The sequence below is a fragment of the Paroedura picta genome, chromosome 8 (assembly GCF_049243985.1).
Source record: "Paroedura picta isolate Pp20150507F chromosome 8, Ppicta_v3.0, whole genome shotgun sequence".
Taxonomy (NCBI): Eukaryota; Metazoa; Chordata; class Lepidosauria; order Squamata; family Gekkonidae; genus Paroedura; species Paroedura picta.
Window position 1 is genome coordinate 84,358,642 of NC_135376.1, and position 20,374 is coordinate 84,379,015.

Genomic DNA, 20,374 nt, shown 5'->3' on the forward strand with positions numbered 1-20,374 from the left:
ATTCCAAGAGAGTCAAAGGGATGTTGACTCTTGAAAGCTTATACCACAACAATTGTTGGCCTAGGGTTGACAGCTCTGGGTTGGGAAATACCTGGAGACTTTGGGAGTGGAGTCAGGAGTGGGTGGGATTTAGAGCAGAGCGGGACCCCACTGGAGTAAAATGCTATGGAGCTCACCTTCCAAAGCAGCCATTTTCTAAAGGGAAACTGACCTCTGTCACCTGGAGATGAGCTATAATTCCAGGAGATCCCCAGGTCTCACCTGCAGGGTGACATTCCTATGCTGGCCTTGAAGGTGCTGCTGGATTCTAACCTATAGTTTTACTCAAATGAGTAGCCGTGTTGGTCTGAAGTAGCACAATAAAATCAGAGTCCAGTAGCACCTTTAAGACCAACAAATATTCAAGGCGTGAGCTTTCGAGTGCAAGCTCAGACCTTGAATAAATCTTTGTTGGTATTAAAAATGCTTCTGGACTCTGATTCTATAGTTTTACTGCAGACCAACTATTTCACTGCCCTCTGAGGGTATACTCTACTTTTGAACTCTTCTCAGCAACGGATGGCTACACTTATTCAGTTCTGAGATGCAACTTCTGAACATCAGTGAAAGTTGCAGAACTGGTGGGTGAGCAAGAGGAGATGAATCCACACTCCTCCTCCTTATTGACTGTGAGGAAGATTTCAGGGCTCCCTTTTGTCTGCCATCTGCTCCTTGATGCATGACTTCCAGAGACTGAATGAACAAAAATGTTACAGATCTTAGACATTTGGGCACATGATGCTGACCTCTCATTCAGAGCCCCATTTGTCTCTTGTGCACATGGATGTGTATACAAAAATGTTGTCACCTGCATGGTGTCACCTACTAGCACCCTTCCTTTGTTAATCATTTCTTTTGCTATAATGCAGACACTGCTGGGTCATTCTTCTGTGCAAAGTGTTCAGCGTGTTATATTTTTGCAGAACTTTGCAGCTAATATTTTTGGATCCAACAAAAAAGACTATCAGAATGAAGAACAACTTGAAATAATATGAAAGACCACCAAAACATCTATAGTCTAAGTCTAAACCTTCTTCTAGAACTATGGTCATGTGATTTTAGGGCAAGTCCACAAAATACTGATTCCTTAACAAGGCAATGTAGAAGCAGAAGCAGAAGCAGAAGCAGAAGCAGAAGCAGAAGCAGAAGCAGAAGAAGAAGAAGAAGAAGAAGAAGAGGTGGTTCTTATATGCCGCTTTTCTCTACCCGAAGGAGGCCCAAAGTGGCTTACAGTCACCTTCCCTTTTCTCTCCCCACAAAAGACACCCTGTGAAGGAGGTGAGGCTGAGAGAGCCCTGATATCACTGCTTGGTCAGAACACTTTTATCAGTGCCATGACGAGCCCAAGGTCACTCAGCTGGTTTCATGTAGGGGAGCACAGATTCAAACCCGGCTCGCCAGATTAGAAGTCCACACTCCTAACCACTACACCAAGCTGGCTCTCATAAGGGAATGTCTCTAAATTATAAATTATGTCTCTACAAAAGAGGGCAGTCAGATTTATTTATGAGATATTTGAAAATGCATGACGTAGTGTACAAAGGAACACAAGCTCAATTTTGGTGTCCACTCCAAATTAGCAGTACATCTGCTACACTCACAAGAATTTCCCACCTCTTGCTCCCTTGAAATGAATACAAGATCTCTCTGTTTCTCTCTCCAAACTGTCCAGTCCAGTGAGAAATCTCATTGATTGTGCCCCTAAATCACCTGTTCACAAAGCCCTAGTAACTGGTAGTTACTCAATTATTTATGCAGCTGCTCCAGCTCTTTGCAAAAGTAGTAATTCTTGTAATAACCAGATGTGAGGAGGTAATTATACCTTGCGGTAATAGTTTTTTGTTTGTCCTGCTCCGCAGTGGCCTGCACACTTGATCCTTATTGAATGGTTCTCTAATGGCATATTCAGCCATCGAATTTCACAGCTTGTTCTGATAGGAAATTAGTCTTCCCACGCAGACCTATTTGGGAGGAAGACCCAGTGAGCCGCTGAACACGGCGAGCCACTTCTGAGTGATCATGCCTAGGACTAGGCGGCTACCCTTGGTGACTGAGTATTTCCATAAGCAAAGGCAACAACATTTCTATCCCCGCTTTACAGTAACCCTGGCTCTTTCCCCAAACCAGGGGCAGAAGCGCAGTCTTCCCCTTTCCAGTGCTTTTTCAGACAGAAATGCTGATCTGAGGAAAATCTTAGCATCCAGCAGCACCTTTAAGGCCAACAAAGTTTAATTCTTGGTATCAGCTTCCTTGTGCCCACACATGTCTTCAGAAGCATGCATACTCATGAAAGCTTATGCCTAGAATTAAACTTCGTTGGTCTTAAAGGTACCAAGAGAAAAAAATAAGAAAAAATACTTACCCTAATAAATTGAATCCAGAAACTAAAAGTGGCTAAAGAAATATGAACGTGCAGCCTGATTTTTTAATGGCAGGCATTTAAAACAAAATTAACATGTTATACAAAAATACAAGTATTTATTTACAAAAAAACATTAGAAACATTATAAGGCCTCAAAAATAGTCTCCCTACAAAATCCATCCTAAGAATCACAGACAAGAACCAAATGGGTTTCGGCACGCAGCCTTCTTCAGAGGTTAGGCATACACAAGCGTACGTAAATCGTAAGATACATAGGTTCCAGACATATACCTAGTAAAAGGTAAAGGTAAAGGTATCCTCTGTGCAAGCACCGGGTCATGTCTGACCCTTGGGGTGACGCCCTCTAGCGTTTTCATGGCAGACTCAATATGGGGTGGTTTGCCAGTGCCTTCCCCAGTCATTACTGTTTACCCCCCAGCAAGCTGGGTACTCATTGTACTGACCTCGGAAGGATGGAAGGCTGAGTCAACCTTGAGCCGGCTGCTGGGATTGAACTCCCAGCCTCATAGACAGGGCTTCAGACAGTATGTCTGCTGCCTTACCACTCTGCGGCACAAGAGACTCTATATACCTAGTACACAATATCAAATAATGAAAAGGAAACGGTAAAAATTGTGGCCATAGACATTGTAATATGGAGCTATGGATGCCAGTCTCCAGGTGTGACCTGGGGATCATCTCCTGGTGACAGTTCCATGGGAGAAAAAGGTTGCCATAGCAATATACTCCACAGAGATCTCTCCCTGGCCCAAATCCTGCTCACTCCTGGCCCCACCCCAAAGTCTCCAAATATTTTCCCACCCAGAGCTGGCAACCCTACCCAGGGCTAGGTTTGACTTGTAGAGGCCTCTCTATCAGTCGCTGTAGGTCCTGGTTGCAGTGTCCTGGTCGATAGTTAATCAAATATGGTGTGGGGCCAACTGCATGAATTGCATGCAGAGGAACAGAGGCTGCATGTGTGGAACCCGGAAGCTCGAGTTTGTCATGTCATGGAGGCAAATAGCTTCACCTGGCAAATCATGTCCCATTAAGCATCTCTTAAAGGGACAGGGCATTTTTCTCAAGGCACCTGGCAACCTGAATTAAAACACGAAGGCGCTATATGAAACGACTCCAGCTACAATGCAATTTCAAATGGACACCAAGAAGACACAATACTTTCCCAGCAATGTTTGCTGGGTAATATCGCCTTTAGGTTTTTCACACTTCAATCTTCCAGTTATTCTAAAAGCACATATGAATAAATGTTGTGCAAAAACAAAAAATTATATTGATAGTCAAACTTGATTTTTAATAATTTCTGTTCTGCACTTCAACATGTTTCGGCTACAGCCCTGGAAGGTTTGTTGTTATGTGCGAAGTCGTGTCCGACCCATCGCAACCCCATGGACAATGATTCTCCAGGCCTTCCTGTCCTCTACCATTCCCCGGAGTCCATTTAAGTTTGCACCTACTGCTTCAGTGACTCCATCCAGCCACCTCATTCTCTGTCGTCCCCTTCTTCTTTTGCCCTCGATCGCTCCCAGCATTAGGCTCTTCTCCAGGGAGTCCTTCCTTCTCATGAGGTGGCCAAAGTATTTGAGTTTCATCTTCAGGATCTGGCCTTCTAAAGAGCAGTCAGGGTTGATCTCCTCTAGGACTGACTGGTTTGTTCGCCTTGCAGTCCAAGGGACTCGTGTCTTCTCCAGCACCAGAGTTCAAAAGCCTCAATTCTTTAACGCTCGGCCTTCCTTATGGTCCAACTTTCGCAGCCATACATTGCAACTGGGAATACCATAGCCTTGACTAAACGCACTTTTGTTGGCAGGGTGATGTCTCTGCTTTTTAGGATGCTGTCTAGATTTGCCATAGCTTTCCTCCCCAGGAGCAAGCGTCTTTTAATTTCTTTGCTGCAGTCCCCATCTGCAGTGATCATGGAGCCCAGGAAAATAAAATCTGTCACTATCTCAATTTCTTCCCCATCTATTTGCCAGGAATTGAGAGGGCCGGATGCTATGATCTTTGTTTTCTTGATGTTGAGTTTCAAGCCAACTTTTGCACTCTCCTCCTTCACCCGCATCAACAGGCTCTTTAGTTCCTCTTCACTTTCTGCCATTAGAGTGGTATCATCTGCATATCTGAGGTTGTTGATATTTCTCCCTGCAATCTTTATCCCAATTTGTGACTCCTCTAATCCCGCATTTCTCATGATGTGCTCTGCATACAAGTTAAATAGGCAAGGCGACAGTATACAGCCTTGCCGAACTCCTTTCTCAATTTTGAACCAGTCAGTGATTCCATGTTCAGTTCTCACTGTTGCTTCTTGACCTGCATATAAATTTCTCAAGAGACAAATAAGATGCTCTGGTATTCCCATCTCTTTAAGAACTTGCCACAATTTGTTGTGCTCCACACAATCAAAGGCTTTAGCATAGTCAATGAAGCAGAAGTAGACGTTCTTCTGGTACTCCCTAGCTTTCTCCATGATCCAGCGTATGTTGGCAATTTGATCTCTAGTTCCTCTGCCTCTTCGAAATCCTGCCTGTACTTCTGGAAGGTACTAAATGACAATCCCTTGACAGTCCCACGCTATAAGAGTCCTCTCAGTAACTGTCTCACTGCTGCACTCAGACATCACATAAAGTCACCAAAGTCAGGTCTGGCCTTTGGGATGAAAGTATTGTGCCTCACCCACCCGCAGCAGGGTATAATGCCACCGACCCCACCTTCCAAAGCAGCCATATTCTCCAGAGGAGCTAGGACTAGCCACACGTGGGAGAGTGAAGGGGGCAGCATCCTTGGAGAAAAACTGAAAAAGGCTTTTGCTGCTTACCAGAAATTTTAACCATAGAGTTCCTGGAGATTCCTAGAGTGACCTGGAATTGAAAACAGTAGCTCTAGCAATTGCCAGAAACTGTATACAAGAACTTCTATTGGCTGGTGATCTCCTGCTATATGCACAAATGGGACCCCTAAGGGAAGCTGACCTCTGTAGTCTGGAGATCAGTTGTAAAGTTACCAAGAATTACCTAGGTTCCCAACTGCCAGGTAAGGCCTGGCGTTCTCCAGGAATTACCATTGATATGCAAACTATAGAGATCAGCTCCCTGGGAAAACATAAGCAGAATACTGTGAAACGCTAACAATAAGTGGAGATTCTTATATATAGCACAACTAATTAGTGGAACGTCTTCCTCAAGGAGACTTGTGTAAGGATATCTCCCTTAGGTTTTCAGAAGGTAAGTGATCAAGGGCTTCATTGAGGCCTCTTGCTATTGCTGTTATTGGTTGGACCCCGAAGAGCAATGGGGATGCATCTGTTGTACATGACAGTATTGGGGGGGGGGGTGCACTCTCCATAACTTAGCCAGTGATAAGAAGCCACTGTTTATGGCTGGACAATGCAACGGAGCAACCATCTATGCCACGAGGGGCTGCAGCTGCAAACAAACATGAGCAATGTCCTACCTGCACGTAGATATGTTTTAGGTATCCTCACAGGGTTGCTTGCATGGAGTTGTCAGCTACAGGTTTGGACATTCCTGGAGATTCGAGAGGTGGGGTTTGGGGAGGGAAGGTAGTGTATACTGCCCGTCCTCCAGGGCAGCCTCCAAAGCTGATCTCTGTCACCTGGAGAGCCATGATAATGCCAGGAGATTTCCAGATACAAGGTGGAGGCTGGCACCCTAGAACCCTATAATGGGATGAAATTAATCCAAAGGAAATTCCATCTAAACATCCGGAAGAAGTTCCTGACAGTTAGAGAGGTTTCTCAGTGGAACAGGCTTCCTCGGGAGGTGGTGGGTTCTCCATCTTTGGAAATTTTTAAACAGAGGCTGGATAGCCATCTGACGGAGAGGCTGATTCTGTGAAGGCTCAAGGGGGTGGCAGGTTACAATGGATGAGCGATAGGGATGTGAGTATCCTGCATAGTGCAGGGGGTTGGACTAGATGACCCAGGAGGTCCCTTCCAATTCTGTGATTCTATGATTCTAGGCTTGGATCCTGTTCTTTTTTGCCTTTCATAGTCATACAGAACTTGTTTCTTGAGGTGTGTTGAATCTTTATGCAATTTGCAGCTACGGTGCAGCAGTCATAGTCTAATGCTCTGCTTCCATTCTCAAAGTTCTCAAAGCCCTGAAGTTTAAGAAGCCAAAAACAATTTTAAGTCCCTTATCATTAAATCAATGCTTTCGGGAAAGGATCCTATGAAGCTTGCCAGGGTAGCCGATTCTCTTGGGAACATGCTTCAAATCAATAACCACTGTTTCGGAGGAGGGACTGGAGGGACAGGAGGGGAGGGGAGGGGAGGCCCGATTTTTGTGGAAGGATAATTTTCTAACTGGGGAAGCAATGGAACAGTTTTTGGAAAGCCAGAAAGAAGAGACTGCGGCTGCTTGGAAGGCTGGACCCAATCCAGAGATTGCCGTGCTGAGTTCAAAGCAGGCAAGTTCTGGTACTCCAAGACGCGAGACCTACCTCTGATCTTTTCGTTTGGAAGAAGAAGAGTTGGTTCTTATATGCCGTTTTTCTCTATGGGAAGTAGTCTCAAAGTGGCTTACACTCACCTTCCCTTTCCCCGCAACAGACACCCTATGAAGTGGGTTAGGCTGAGAGCGCCCTGATATTACTGAAGAAGAAGAAGAATTGGTTCTTATATGCCACTTTTCTCTACCCGAAGGAGTCCCAAAGCGGCTTACAGTCACCTTCCCATTCCTCTCCCCACAACAGACACCCGGTGGGGTGGGTGAGGCTGAGAGAGCCCTGATATTCCTGCTTGGTCAGAAGAGTTTTATCAGTGCCGTGGCGAGCCCAAGGTCACTCAGCTGGCTGCATGTGGGGGAGCGCAGAATCAAACCCAGCTTGCCAGATTAGAAGTCCACACTCCTAACCACTACACCAAAGGGCAGGTTCAGGCTTGAAGGAAAGAATCCCTTTACTTATTTATTTAATTAGATTTTTATACCGCCCTTTCCATATGTCCTTTCCATATGGCCCAGGGCGGTTTACATGGAAAATTATATTAAATAACAGCCACAACATAACAGTAATAGTTCTAACAATAAATAAATATAAGTTTCACAGCCAACTATAATTAATTCATTGAACATTTCAATAGAACCGACAGAAACCTTCAGATTGTGGAGGGTGTGGCTTGAGGAGGACCGCCAGATGGTTTTTAAGTCAGATGTTTTGAGGTCAGATTAACCTCAGTCAAATGCCTGAGAATTTTATTTCTCTTCCCTCTGCAATGATTTGTTGCTGAACACATACTTCTCCTTGCTCGGTAGTTCCTCCCTTTGTAACCAGTAACTTCCGTGCCCCTGAATCTATTTTCATGCCCTAATTAAAGCTAATTTAATTGGGGTCGCGATGGGTCGGACACGACTTCGCACCTAACAACAACAAATTAAAGCTAAACATTAAACAACAACAAGAACGGTGGGTGGGCCTTGCTAGACTCAGTAATTTGGCCCGCAAATCCATGCTTATAAAGGTAACCAGGATAGGGGAAGGCACCCTTTCTGGATATCCCAGATCCCATAAGATTTTGCCTGTCTTGAGAGTAAACTGGGCTAAGAGCAAAGAATTTCAGGAGCCTTTTTGGAAAATTATGAGGAGGGGCCTTGTGGCTAGGAGGACGGTGACAACGGCAGTTCTCTCCTCCCCCCTAGTGGCAACCGTAGAAATAACAGCTGGGTGGGAAAGTTTTCATAGAATCATAGAATCATGGAAGGGGCCATACAGGCCATCTAGTCCAACCCCCTGTTCAAAGCAGGGTCAAAGTTTTCTTTTGTGAGGTGGAGGAAATGACAGGGAGATACCAGGCCGGTCTTCCTGGGATGATGTCCTTCGTTTCCTCACATGACGCTGTGGAGATTTTGGGACTCTTGTTTGGAGATGTTTCTCCTTGTGATTCTGGATGTTTTATACCTTGGGAACTGCCTGAAGCATCCCAAAAAAGCTGAAAGGCGACCTGCACTTTAAAAAAGAAATATTGCATCTCTTGTCACGCTAAGGCATTTTGTGTCAGAATTGGCACTTTTTAAAAGGACTGCAAAACTGAAAAACGAAGTCGCTGCCCTTGCCACCCCACAAAAGGTCAAACAACAGAAGGTTGGACTGGATCCTGTCCGAGAAGACAATTTTTGCACTGGCAGCCGTGAAGTTATTACCGTGCAGATTTTCAGGTGCTTACCTCATTCATCATGGAAGTAGAAAAGGCTATTACAGCATATTCATTGACTTCAAGACCTGTTCCAAAAATCAGGCGGAGACATTGAAAATCAAACCAATTTGTCTGTCAGTTTAGCACCTAAAACTTCTGGGAACTGTTATTATTTCTAAAGAATATTTCCATCACCAACATCTTCTTGCCTCCTCCGTCTACAGTTTCTTTCTCCCCATTAAACAGCTAAACATGCCAGGCAATCGAAGAGAGCCTTTCAATTAATGTTACTACCTAGCTTTCGAAAACATCAACCGCCCCTATAATTAATTCTGACTATTAACAGGACTGTACTGGCTGCTCCTCCTTTCTTGGTAGCGTTTAGTACCGTAAAATGTGTCAATCCTGGCAGCAGCTAGCCTGGCCTATGCAGGCTGGGGCAAGCAGTAACCCACCCACCCCACCCCCCACCAATGCTTTAGACCAGGGGTAGTCAAACTGCGGCCCTCCAGATGTCCATGGACTACAATTCCCAGGAGCCCCTGCCAGCGAATGCTGGCAGGGGCTCCTGGGAATTGTAGTCCATGGACATCTGGAGGGCCGCAGTTTGACTACCCCTGCTTTAGACTATGAGTTACCCATATTGGCATTTAGAAGCAAGCACCATGCCTCATCCATTGTGTATGGGGAAAGAGACAGCTAGAGCAGTGGACTCTCATTAAGAGAACCAGGGGCAATTCAGCATGACTTTAATATAGCACTAGTCTTACATTTTATTTTTGCCACTAAAACTGCATTACGCATGACGTCGTGAGCAATCTGCAACACTCCTGCAACACTTGCACCAAAATCGCTTCGTTGTAGCGATTTTCGGGGAATCAGGAAAAGTGGATTCACCCTCAGAAAATCGCTGCACTCTTGCCAACAACCTGCAACACTTACGAAAAAGACATGTGTGTTCTCAATGTAGCAGTTGCAACAAAGTCCCTCCTCCCCTGGCTCTCTCCTCCGAACTTCCAGCGAAGCGATCGTCATTTTTTCCCCCTCAGAGCGGGGAAAGCAACGAACCAGCGAGGCTTCATTCACCCAGCGAGGCTTATCCGGCTACAGTCCCTCCACAGAAGTGCTTTAAAGCTCCCCTAAGTCCCCAAGCACAACACAGCCCCCCTGTTTGCCTGTTCCCTTTAATTTTGGCCAAAAATCGCACCTGTGCAGGGGGGAGGATTTTTTTTCCACTCAGGGGAGCGTGGTAATTATGAATCGCCAGCTCACATGCCAGCTAGATGGGTCTCTTTCTGGCAACGAATCAACGCATATTTGTTGCAATGTGTCTGTGTGTGTGTGTGTGTTTTTTTTAACTGTGCTTAAAGGGAAAGGGGCTTTTCGGGAGCATGATAACAACCACCTATTGGCTGTTCCATTTGATTGACAGCCAGGGGCAGGAACAAGTACAGAAACAAATAGCTTCCTTTCTAGCGATTCCTGCGAGACCGGAAACCTGTGGGGAATGAATTAAATGCTACTGGATTCCACTACAAATGCAGGTATGCAGAATGCCGAGATTCCACTATTTAAAATAGCGTTTCCGCTTTGTGAAAGCAATTGGCAACATTGGTCCTTGTGTGGAATGGCCTCAGGTTTGATTCTCCACATGCAGCCAGCTGGGTGAACTTGGGCCAGCCACAGCACTGATAAAGCTGTTCTGACCGAGCAGAAATATCAGGGCTTTCTCAGCCTCACCCACCTCACAGGGTGTCTGTTGTGGAGGGAGGAAAGGGAAGACATTTGTAAGCTACTTTGAAGCTCCTTCGGGTAGAGAAAAGCGGCATATAAGAACCAACTCTTCTTCTTCTTCAGTAATATCAGGGCTCTCTCAGCCCCACCTACTGTTGTGGGGAGAGGAAAGGGAAGGCGACTGTAAGCTGCTTTGAGACTCCTTCGGGTAGAGAAAAGCAGCATATAAGAACCAACTCTTCTTCTTCTGTTCCGACCAAGCAGTAATATCAGGGCTCTCTCAGCCTCACCTCCCCAGGGTGTCTCTTGTGGGGAGAGGAAGGATAGGAGATTGCAAGCCACTTTGAGACTCCTTGAAGTAGTAAAAAGTGGGGTACAAAATCAGCTCTTCTTCTTCTATAAATGAACTAAATATCCAAATAATCTTGCCATCATAAAATCACCCGTCATATGTATAATGTCTTATCCAGAAGGTGGTTTCTGTAACTGCAATTTTCAACACACCAAATTTCATCAGCTGTGCAGTGATTTTTTTTTTTCATCTTGTATCTGCCGTGAAAGGAGATCAACAGAGCATATGAAGATTCCTTTATCACATCACCTTTTAAAGTGGAACAGGCATCTCACATTTCCTGAGATATGGATCCTTCATACCACATTATACAGTGTTTTGTTCCTGGCTTGTTCTTTTCTGCTGGTGTCAAAGGTCTCATTGTTTACCATGTTGATTTTGTTAATCCAACCTGCATCTACATAATTTTTTTTTGTGATTTTTAAACTTTGTTTCACAGGAACTTCTCCAGCAGTGAAATCACTTCTGTTACTGCATTCTGCTTTCCTGTCACCTAGTTAGACGATACCCCATCTAGCATATAGAATCATAGAATCATAGAATCATAGAGTTGGAAGGGGCCATACAGGCCATCTAGTCCAACCCCCTGCTCAATGCAGGATCAGCCCTAAACTGATATTTAGAAGAATAATAGATTGTGACCCATAGTAGCAAGGTAGCAAAAGTGCTTACAGAGCCAGCTTGGTTTACTGGTTAAGAGAAGTAGCTTCCAGTCTGGAGAGCTAGGTTTGATTCCCCATTCCTCCACATGCAGCCAAGTTGGTGACCTTGGGCTAGCCACAGTCTTGTTAGAGCTGTTCTCACAGAGCAGTTTCTCTCAGCTATCTCTGTCTCACCGACCTCACAACGGATAATGCACAGAGAGGCTGGGCTAGCACTTGCATGGCAGCGGGGCTAATCCCCCGTTTATGCACGATGTTGTCACCAGCCCACCCCCCTCCTGGCCCTCTGATGGCCCACAGCAAGGAAATGCTGATTTTGTAGCATTCCCTTTTTTGCCGTGGTCGCCATCAACAGCTATAGCAGGCCAGGCCCATGCATGCAGGGAAGAGCTGGGCCTTCCAGGCCTGGCTCCTCACTGCCTACAGTGTTCCAGCAGGGACAGAAAACACCCCATTCAGCTTTGCGGCACCGTAGAGCCCAATGGGGCATTAAATCTTTCATGAAGTTGGGATTGAGTTGGCAAGCAATCCCACTCTCGTGGAAGTACCCCCCTCACCCCTCCCACCCACCACTGCGGGAAGCGCACTGTAACCTTTCCACCATGGAGGTGTGCATGAGGGGCAGACTGTGACTTGCCTCCAGGGTGGACCGTGTGCACCGGGGGAAATCTTCCCATTGGTGTACGAGAAGCTGCCGCTGTGCATAAAAGGTTAGGGTGCCTGTTGTGGGGAGAGGAAGGAAAGGTGCCTGTAAGCCACTTGGAGAATCCTTTGGGTAGTGAGAAGCAGGGTCTAAAAGCCAGCTCTTCTTCTTCTTCTATTACTTCCAGTTCGTATTCCTCGCTGCCCACATGAAGTACATCATTCTTTTAAGTCATCCAGTTCACCAAGCTCCTGTCAGTGGGTCAGGCATCAACAGTAGGAAGAGCACTACATGGTGTCCTCCATGTACAAACCTATTGGCTTCTATTCGTACAAGTTCCTTGCCTTTCTTGTACAGAGGCTGGTCAGCTGTCATGACTGAATTTCTATCCCAGTGTTCAGAAATCGCCAGCTATCTGTAGTTATTGTAGTCAGTGGTGCCTGAAGAGTAGGTAATGATCCCCATCTAAAGGCTGCCCAATGGTACAGATGGCTTCATTAAAGGCTGGCTGGGATCCTTGGACTTTCACCATGAATCCATGAGATTACACAGGCTACGCAGTTTTGCCCATCCCCTTTTATTTCCTTACTACTGCTGAACAAACCTCCTATATCTGCACCACAGCTAGCACGAGGTGGTGTTTTTGGTCTTTGACCAGGTATATTAGCAGGCTCGGTTAATCATCATCTGAAATGTTTGTGAAGTATAAAAATTAACAGTCCTTGTTCTTATCTTCTGCCAGCTACCATGATCTCCGAGTTCTTTGTCTCCTTTAGGAGGAAGAGGAGGGAGCGTCAGACAAGCCATCGTCTGAGTGAGGTGGATTTGTTCTTGGTCATGATTCAATGCCATCGCCCCCTCTTCCTACGCCTTATCAACTTACAGTGGATCATTTGGTTTTAGGGAATGTACTACGGGGCTTTCCCCCCATCCCTCAATTTTATCAACAATTGTCTGGGCTTCGGTAACATTGATCCTTCACAGTGGTGCAAACCATGAGCAAGACCATGGCATACTGCATGCATGTACTGAGCAACGCTACATTATCTTTTGGGTCAATTAATTAGTATCCTCTTACTGTTCAATTGAGATATCTGTTCCCTTAAAACAGTAGTTCTCAACCTTCTTAATGCCGTGACCCTTTAATACAGTTCCTCATGTTGTGGTGACCCCCAACCATAAAATTAGGCAAATGTTCTTTCACAGAAATTAAACCGAAACTGACCAATGGTGTGAAGATCCATTGTTTATGATTGTATATCAATTGTTCCCCCCCCCCCCAGGGTTACTCAGTTCAGTTCTGCCTCTGGTCCCACCATGCCGATCTTGCTCTTTTCTGCTGTTCCAGACAAACGAACACTATCTCGATCTACCCCGCAAGGCTGTTGTGTGGATGGAGCCCCCCCCCCGGCCAAGCTGCTCGCCCTGCCACGACCCCTGTGACAGGGTCATTCGACCCCCAAAGGGGCCCCGACCCACAGGTTGAGAACCACTGGCTTAAAACAATGAAGAAAAAGTTCATCATCATCATCATCACACATAATTCCCATTATCATCAACACAATTCAGCTTTGACAGGGCTCCAGAAGGATTAAAATCAGTATCTACGTGCTATTTACAGCCTTTCATCTCATACTCGTTTTAAAGCGTATGGCCGCCTCTTCTATTTACAGTGATAACTATGTATATATCATATCTAATTTGGACATTTTACACATACAACTGTATAAAATGAGTTGGCTATCAAGTATGCAATGGACTTGAAAGAACCAAATGGGACATTTAAAAGAGTACTGCAGGTCGAAGCCATAGTTTTTGGTTCATTAGTCACTTGAGGCCTTAGAGTAACTCACCTAGCAAAGAAAAAATCCAGCTGTAAGAATGAATTTGTTATCAATGCTTTTTACCTTCATTTGGTGTATAGCAGTGATCTCCAGAACCCATGGCACCCACCAACATTCTTCCTGACACTCACTTGCTTCTTTGATAAAGTTCCCCTTTCTGAAGGTGAAAAGTGAATCCTAGTTTTCTTCCAACTCACTGGAGCAGATGAACTGAGGGGGCATCACTTTCGTATCTTCAGAAGGCACCTATTCTGAATCCGCTGTCTCCATCAAAGGAAGATACTTCATTGGCAATCTCTTAACAGTCTCAACAGTCTCTCAACAGTCAAGGCAGCCATTTTGTGATTGCATCTCTAAAAGTTGCCATTTTGTAAATTCATTGACTGAAAATTCCAAAACTGCCCACAAGCTCCAGAGAGCACTGGTATACAGTATGGTTCATAACTTTTTAGCCTGTGACAATTTCCCCAAAACTGAATGACTATATGCTGGGCAGTAAAAGATAACCTTAAAATGTGTGGGAAATTTTTGAGGATGGCATCTTTTTTGTCACCCTCCATGTAATTAGTCCAGAACAGGTGCCTGCTTTCAACATACTCGTACAAGTAAAAAAAAAATGACATTATGGCTGATCTACCTGTATGAGTTTCCCTTACCTTTTTGCTCATTCACTGGCTACCTCTTGTTTGGATGGAGAAACTTGAAGCCCACCGAACATTACCAGAGGAGAGAAGAGACTGCTGTTTTTAGCAATAGCTTCATATCTCCTATGACATCTCCTTCCAGTATCCTACAATAGACCACCTGGATAATAATGTGACCTTCAAATAGAAGCAATTTTTTTTTGTAGCATTAAAACAAGTGGTTCAGATCATTGTGCGAATGACTGAAGAGCTAATTTACACAAATGATATTCCTCATTCGTTGATGTATGTGAATGCGTAATCACTGATTAATCACAATAGGTGGAACTTCTATGTCAGCTCAAAGACAATACCTGTCAGTGGAGATCATTCAATAGAGGTGGCTGAAAGTCACCAAACAATCAGATGATGAGAGATCGAGTGAATTAGCACAGTCATCAGGAACACTCATAAAGAAAGGCAGCCTTTGAAACAGCATTTAACAGAAGAAACAACATGGCAGCAGAAATAAGGCAAAACAAAGTCTTGAAAATTATTGCTGTCAATGAAGAACACTGCAATTTTACATTTAATTTCCTTTTTAAAAAAGGAACACATCCAGCAGATATCCTCTGGTTTCTTAGTGGTCTTCCTATTGGCTGATTTCCTACTTCATTTCCAACTTCATGTTTGAGCAAAGCCTGTCTCCCAGGGGTCTTCTTATGGAGTTGCACATCTGAGCAATTGGCCTTAATGAAAACTAGAGATATAGGGATCAGTTCATGTCCTGCTTGCCCACTGCAAGCAGAATGCTGGATTACAACCTTGCTACCCACTTGCCCAAGTTGGAGAGCTCCTCTTGAAGCTCTTTGGAGTCTTCTTTGGTTTTTATCTCCCAGAATAGTTTGGCGTCTTCCATAAACTTAGTCATGACACTGTTCACCACATATTTCAGATAATTTATGGATAAATTAAATGGTATCTCTGGGGTCTAAAAGGCAAAGAAAGGAATGAGAGGACACGGAAAGAGGAACAGAAAAAAGGCAACCAATGTAGACAGAGAAGAAGAAATGGCCAATGAGAGAAGGTGGAAGAAAGAGGAAATGAGGGAGAACTATGTCGGAGGGAAGGGGGCAAATGCAAGTCAAGGAGGGGTGGAGAAATTGGAGATGCCAAGAAAAGAGAGTCAAGCAATGCCACCTGTGATCAAGAACCCACTACTCAGGTGGTGAAGATGACTATTTTGGTGTACACCTTGAGAATATAATAATATTGCAATATCCATGTAAGTGAAGAGTTTTAACACAATTTATTTTATGCTTTAAATAATCAACTAGATCATCCAGTGTTTTTTTTTCATACATATGTAATTAGAGCTATTATCAATGAATTCTGTTTTCATATGAAGATAATTAACAAATTAAAGTATTTCACCAAAAAACCCAAATAAAAATGCCCTTTAAAACACAGCAGCCTTAACAACCTAAGATGTCACGGCTAGAATGATTACAGATGATTGGCTTATTTAACGATTCTACATCTTGGAGCCAGTACACAATACAGTAATATTTTTTTTTACAGCGTGCCGCCAGTCTGATATCTAAGAATTTCTCTTTGTCTCTCTTTTTGTTTTTAAATATCCCAAACTTGTGCTTGCAAGAGCACCAACCCATCTCTAAAAGCTGCAAGCATTTCCCTACCCCCACCCCGGGGGGTATAAAGCAAGAACAGATAGCACCCCCCCTCCCTATAATGCAACTACTGTAGATGTTATATCTTCTTTGAATTTTAGGTCATCTCCATGGAAAAAGAAATTGGCATCAGCAACAAATATTAGATGATGGGCTATCTATGTGTTTGCAGAGAAAGGGCACACCCTCCTTCCATCAAGCACTGCTGCCTTTTTTTTCAGTGGCGCATGTGCCGGAGTCCCCCCCCCCTATTTAAACAAACGGGGGCTGACTCTGTGGCCGTGCTTGGTGGAGTGCAATTCCCCTCCCCCTCCCCCGAATCTTATTTGTCAAGTTGCGGTCTAGTGTTTGCAAAAGTGGAAAAAGATTTAATCAAAATAAGGTGAAACGCATGCACCAAAATATTAGTACTCTGAAGAAAGGGGGGGAAGGGGAATCATTTTTTTTTTCACAGAACTACAGAATTCCTCATCTTAGGAATCATTAAATTTGCAGTGGATTTTAAAGATTTTTTTAAAATCAAGCTAGCATTTTTGCATATACAAACATTATAATTGCTAAATATACAAGAAATGGTGACGATACACCCAGAATATCCCTGCAGGTGTAAGCCATGTTGAGACACCGATTTCTGTTCCGACGCAAATGCAGTTGTTCCGGTGGGTGAGCGAAAAGCCAGTGCCTTATCAACATTGAATCTACTGAGAATTTATACAGTGTTATTTATTTACAGTGAAATTATCAATGTCAGTTGTTGTTGTTGTTTTTTTTTTAAAAAAAGAAACAAAAGTGTGTTTTATTACCCTGACAGTTTGGGTCCAAGAAAAATAAGGCGAGCTGTTGTGTAGATTTTAGTAAATTTTAGTGTCTTTCTGTGGTTCCAACCATTTTTCAGTGTCGATTTGTCCCCCCCCCCACCCCCGCCCCTTGCTACAGGAATTCTTTTTCTTTGCGATGACTTCCAGTGGCCTGAAAGAAGCTATTCCAGCGTGGCATCTTGTATATCAGTCTGCCATGTGCAAACTCTCCAATGCCGTGAACGAAAGTGAACTTCCATGCTCTTGAAGAACTGGCTCATGCTAAATTAATTTTTTTTGTGGGTTTTTGTTTTTGTTTTCCTTTTCGCATAAAAAAAACCATGCGGTTAATGTGTGGAAGCGGCGAAAACACACGCACACACGCCTTTATCAGTGACTCGGTAATTCCTGTTGGTTTTGTTTTGTTTGTTTTTTTTTCTTCCTTGAGTTTCTTCCTAGGAATACTGGCAGTAATAGCGCACACAGTCCTGGGAGGGGCAGCAGGGCCGGGGAGAGAGAAAGAGAAAGCAAAGATCAGAGACCTCCACATAAAAGCAAAATCAACCAGGTGATTCAGTCCTAAATGACGGCATTAGGGAGTGAGATAGATAGTAATTGACTCGCGCCGTCTTGCTGGACCAGGGAAGTTAATTTGCTGGCACGATATTCGAAGATCTGAATAGATGCAGCAGCAAATCAGAGAGCTCCTCTGGCCTAACGGAAGGGGCAGGGGGAGTCTTCTGCAGGTGTTCCTGACTCTGAATAAATCCTCTCTCTCTTAAGTCACCAGGAGACTCAAGAATACCTTCTAAATTATCTCTCTGCTCACAGCTTTATCATGTGAGGTGAAGGGATTCGCCACCTGGCTGAGTCATTTTCTCTTCCTTCGGCAAGGGACAATTAACCCATCATGTTTAGAAGAAAGAGTTCATTCGCTCTTTAATCCTTTGGAGGGTAAGCAAGTATTTCTGGGATTGGCTGTCATGAGAGTCTATAGGCTTTATTTGGAGCTCTTCTACTTGCTTTACCTTACTGCTCCCAGACAACGGCTCATTATCTTGGACCATTTAGTTGCAGCAGCTGGCGAAAGCCTCCCTCGTCTCAAATAAAGAAAAAATATTTCTTTCACAAAATGGCTGACGCCGCAGCAGGAGAGAAGCCTGGGCAGTATAAAAACTGGCCACCCTCCTTCCTAGGAGATATAATTAAGGTTAGGATATGCCACCCCCCTCACACACACACAAATTCAAGTTGAATGGGTACCTAAATATGCATCTTTTAACATCACAGACTTAATGTGCATTTTCTTTCCTGGGAACCCATTGAACTAGCCTAGGTAAAATTGCTCCTTCAAACCATGAACAGGGCTTGCTTATTACCTATACTTTCAGCTAAATCTCTGCCCCCAGGATAATAATCTACATGTAAACCCTATATACACATCTAGCCATATTCTTTGGACTACAACACTAGGATCTGTGCAGCTATTTTCAAACTTTTGACTGCAGGGCAACCACTGAAATGTTTTCCAGGCTTCAAGAAACCCCAGAAGTGGTGGCATGCTCCTTCAGAGAAATGTGCATGGAAGTAAGATGTGGGAGCCAGCCAATCAATCAATCAATCAATCAATCAATCAATCAATCAATCAATCAATCAATCAATCAATCACATACTGTTTCCACTGTGGAGACAGTAGATCAAGGGTGGTCCAACTGCGGCCCTCCAGATGTCCATGGACTACAATCCCCATGAGCCCCTGCCAGCATTCGCTGGCAGGAGCTCATGGGAATTGTAGTCCATGGACATTTGAAGGGCCGCAGTTTGACCACCCCTGCAGTAGATCCTGTAGATCAACAGAGGGAATGGGTTCCATTGATGGGCTCTAGTGATGTTGTGGCCATCCGAACTTCTAGGAAAGGCTGCGGAACCCTTGGGGAGCTCTTGGGTAACCCCAGAGTTCCCCAGAACCCTGGTTGGGAATCCCTGCCCCACAGCTAAATCTCTAGCTGCTGTTTTCAAATAGGCTTACTGACACTAAAGGGCCATAACACACGCCAGGGGTGATCAGGTTGCTTCCATGCTACTCCAAGTAACTTAGAAACCATTCTGCTCACATCCTTTGTTTTCCCTGTGTGTTCAGATGACACACAGGTAAGCCCCACGTCATGTTGCCCCAGGAACATTGCAGGTAAAAGAAACTGCCGACGTAAAAGCCACAATTAAAGGCTGCATGGCTACAAGCACGAGCCCCAATATGTACACTGCATGCCAAAGGTCCATGGGTTGGATCCTAGGCACTTCCTCCCTGTGGAAGAGGAAAAGGGTGATTTTGACTCCTTCCCCCCTTTCAGTACAGCTCAACCCTCATGATCTGCTTGGGGAGAAGAAAATGGCAGTGTGGTTGACATAGTGCATCTCCACTAGCTCTGCACAGGATCTAAGAGTAAAGCACAGGATCTGCTCCTCATATGGTTGCCAGCTTGGGTTGGGAAATACCTGAAGCTTTGAGGGGTGGAGCCTGAGGAAGGTGGGGTTTGCAGAGGGGAGGGACTTCAATCAATGGGGCATAATGTCATAGACCAGGGGTAGTCAAACTGCGGCCCTCCAGATGTCCATGGACTACAATTCCCAGAAGCCCCTGCCAGCATTCGCTGGCAGGGGCTCCTGGGAATTGTAGTCCATGGACATCTGGAGGGCCACAGTTTGACTACCCCTGTCATAGACTCTCAAGTGGCCCATTTGCTCCAGGGGACTGATCTCTGTCCCCTGCAGATCAGTTTTAATCCCAGGGGCTCTCCAGCCCCCACCTGGAGGTTGGCGACCCTAGCCCATCATCTCAGAATGGGGACATCCGCGAGTCATACTGACCGTTTGCTGTTTGGCTGTTATGAATACGTCGTCTTCTCTACGTGTCGGACTTCCTTTTTTGTCTTCACCTTATAACCTTCTCCCTGCTTAAAAGGACAAAGGGACACTTTCAGAAACCAGAGAGCATTTGCTGGTACTAGCAGGCCCCATGAAGCTGCAAGGGGATACACGAGAAGCTGTTAAACTGTAACACGTCATTGCAAAATCACACCATCCATGGCCCTAGCCACACTGATGAGCTGGAAAAACACAGGCTTTCAATAGCTCCTCTTTATGGGAAAGATCACCCTAAGGATTAGGAGCTGTCTGCCGAACTGGGTTGCCACCATTCTGGAATATTCAACATCAGGGTGAATTTCATTAACTGAGAATTCGGAATGATGCATCTCACCGCAAAGCCAGATGTACAGATGCCCCTTGCTGGGCACCCCAAGCGAGCAGATACTGTGGAAGCCATACCACTCTCCTTACAGGGCCTTACTCATAATTCAGCTTCAAAGCAGGTAGATTAGTAAAGGAGGAAAAGACGGGGAGTTGGGGGGGGGGGAAGGCAGCTAAGAATATCTGTTAAAGCAGAACGTCTGCAACAA

The 20,374-nt window shown here is 44.8% G+C and overlaps 1 protein-coding gene across 40 annotated transcripts in view; it reads right to left on the bottom strand.

The window, feature by feature from the left end:
* Positions 1-15,714: 15,714 nt before the first annotated feature.
* ANK3 (ankyrin 3) overlaps positions 15,715-20,374 on the bottom strand; it is a 493,966-nt gene continuing 489,306 nt past the window's right edge. For all 40 annotated transcript variants that reach the window (XM_077350673.1, XM_077350676.1, XM_077350705.1 and 37 more), the window contains 2 exons: positions 19,785-19,870; positions 15,715-17,404 (listed from right to left, as the gene is read on the bottom strand). In XM_077350673.1, the coding sequence (XP_077206788.1) occupies positions 19,802-19,870 (69 nt within the window). In that variant the 3' untranslated portion in view covers positions 15,715-17,404; positions 19,785-19,801. The remainder of the gene's footprint in view (positions 17,405-19,784; positions 19,871-20,374) is intronic.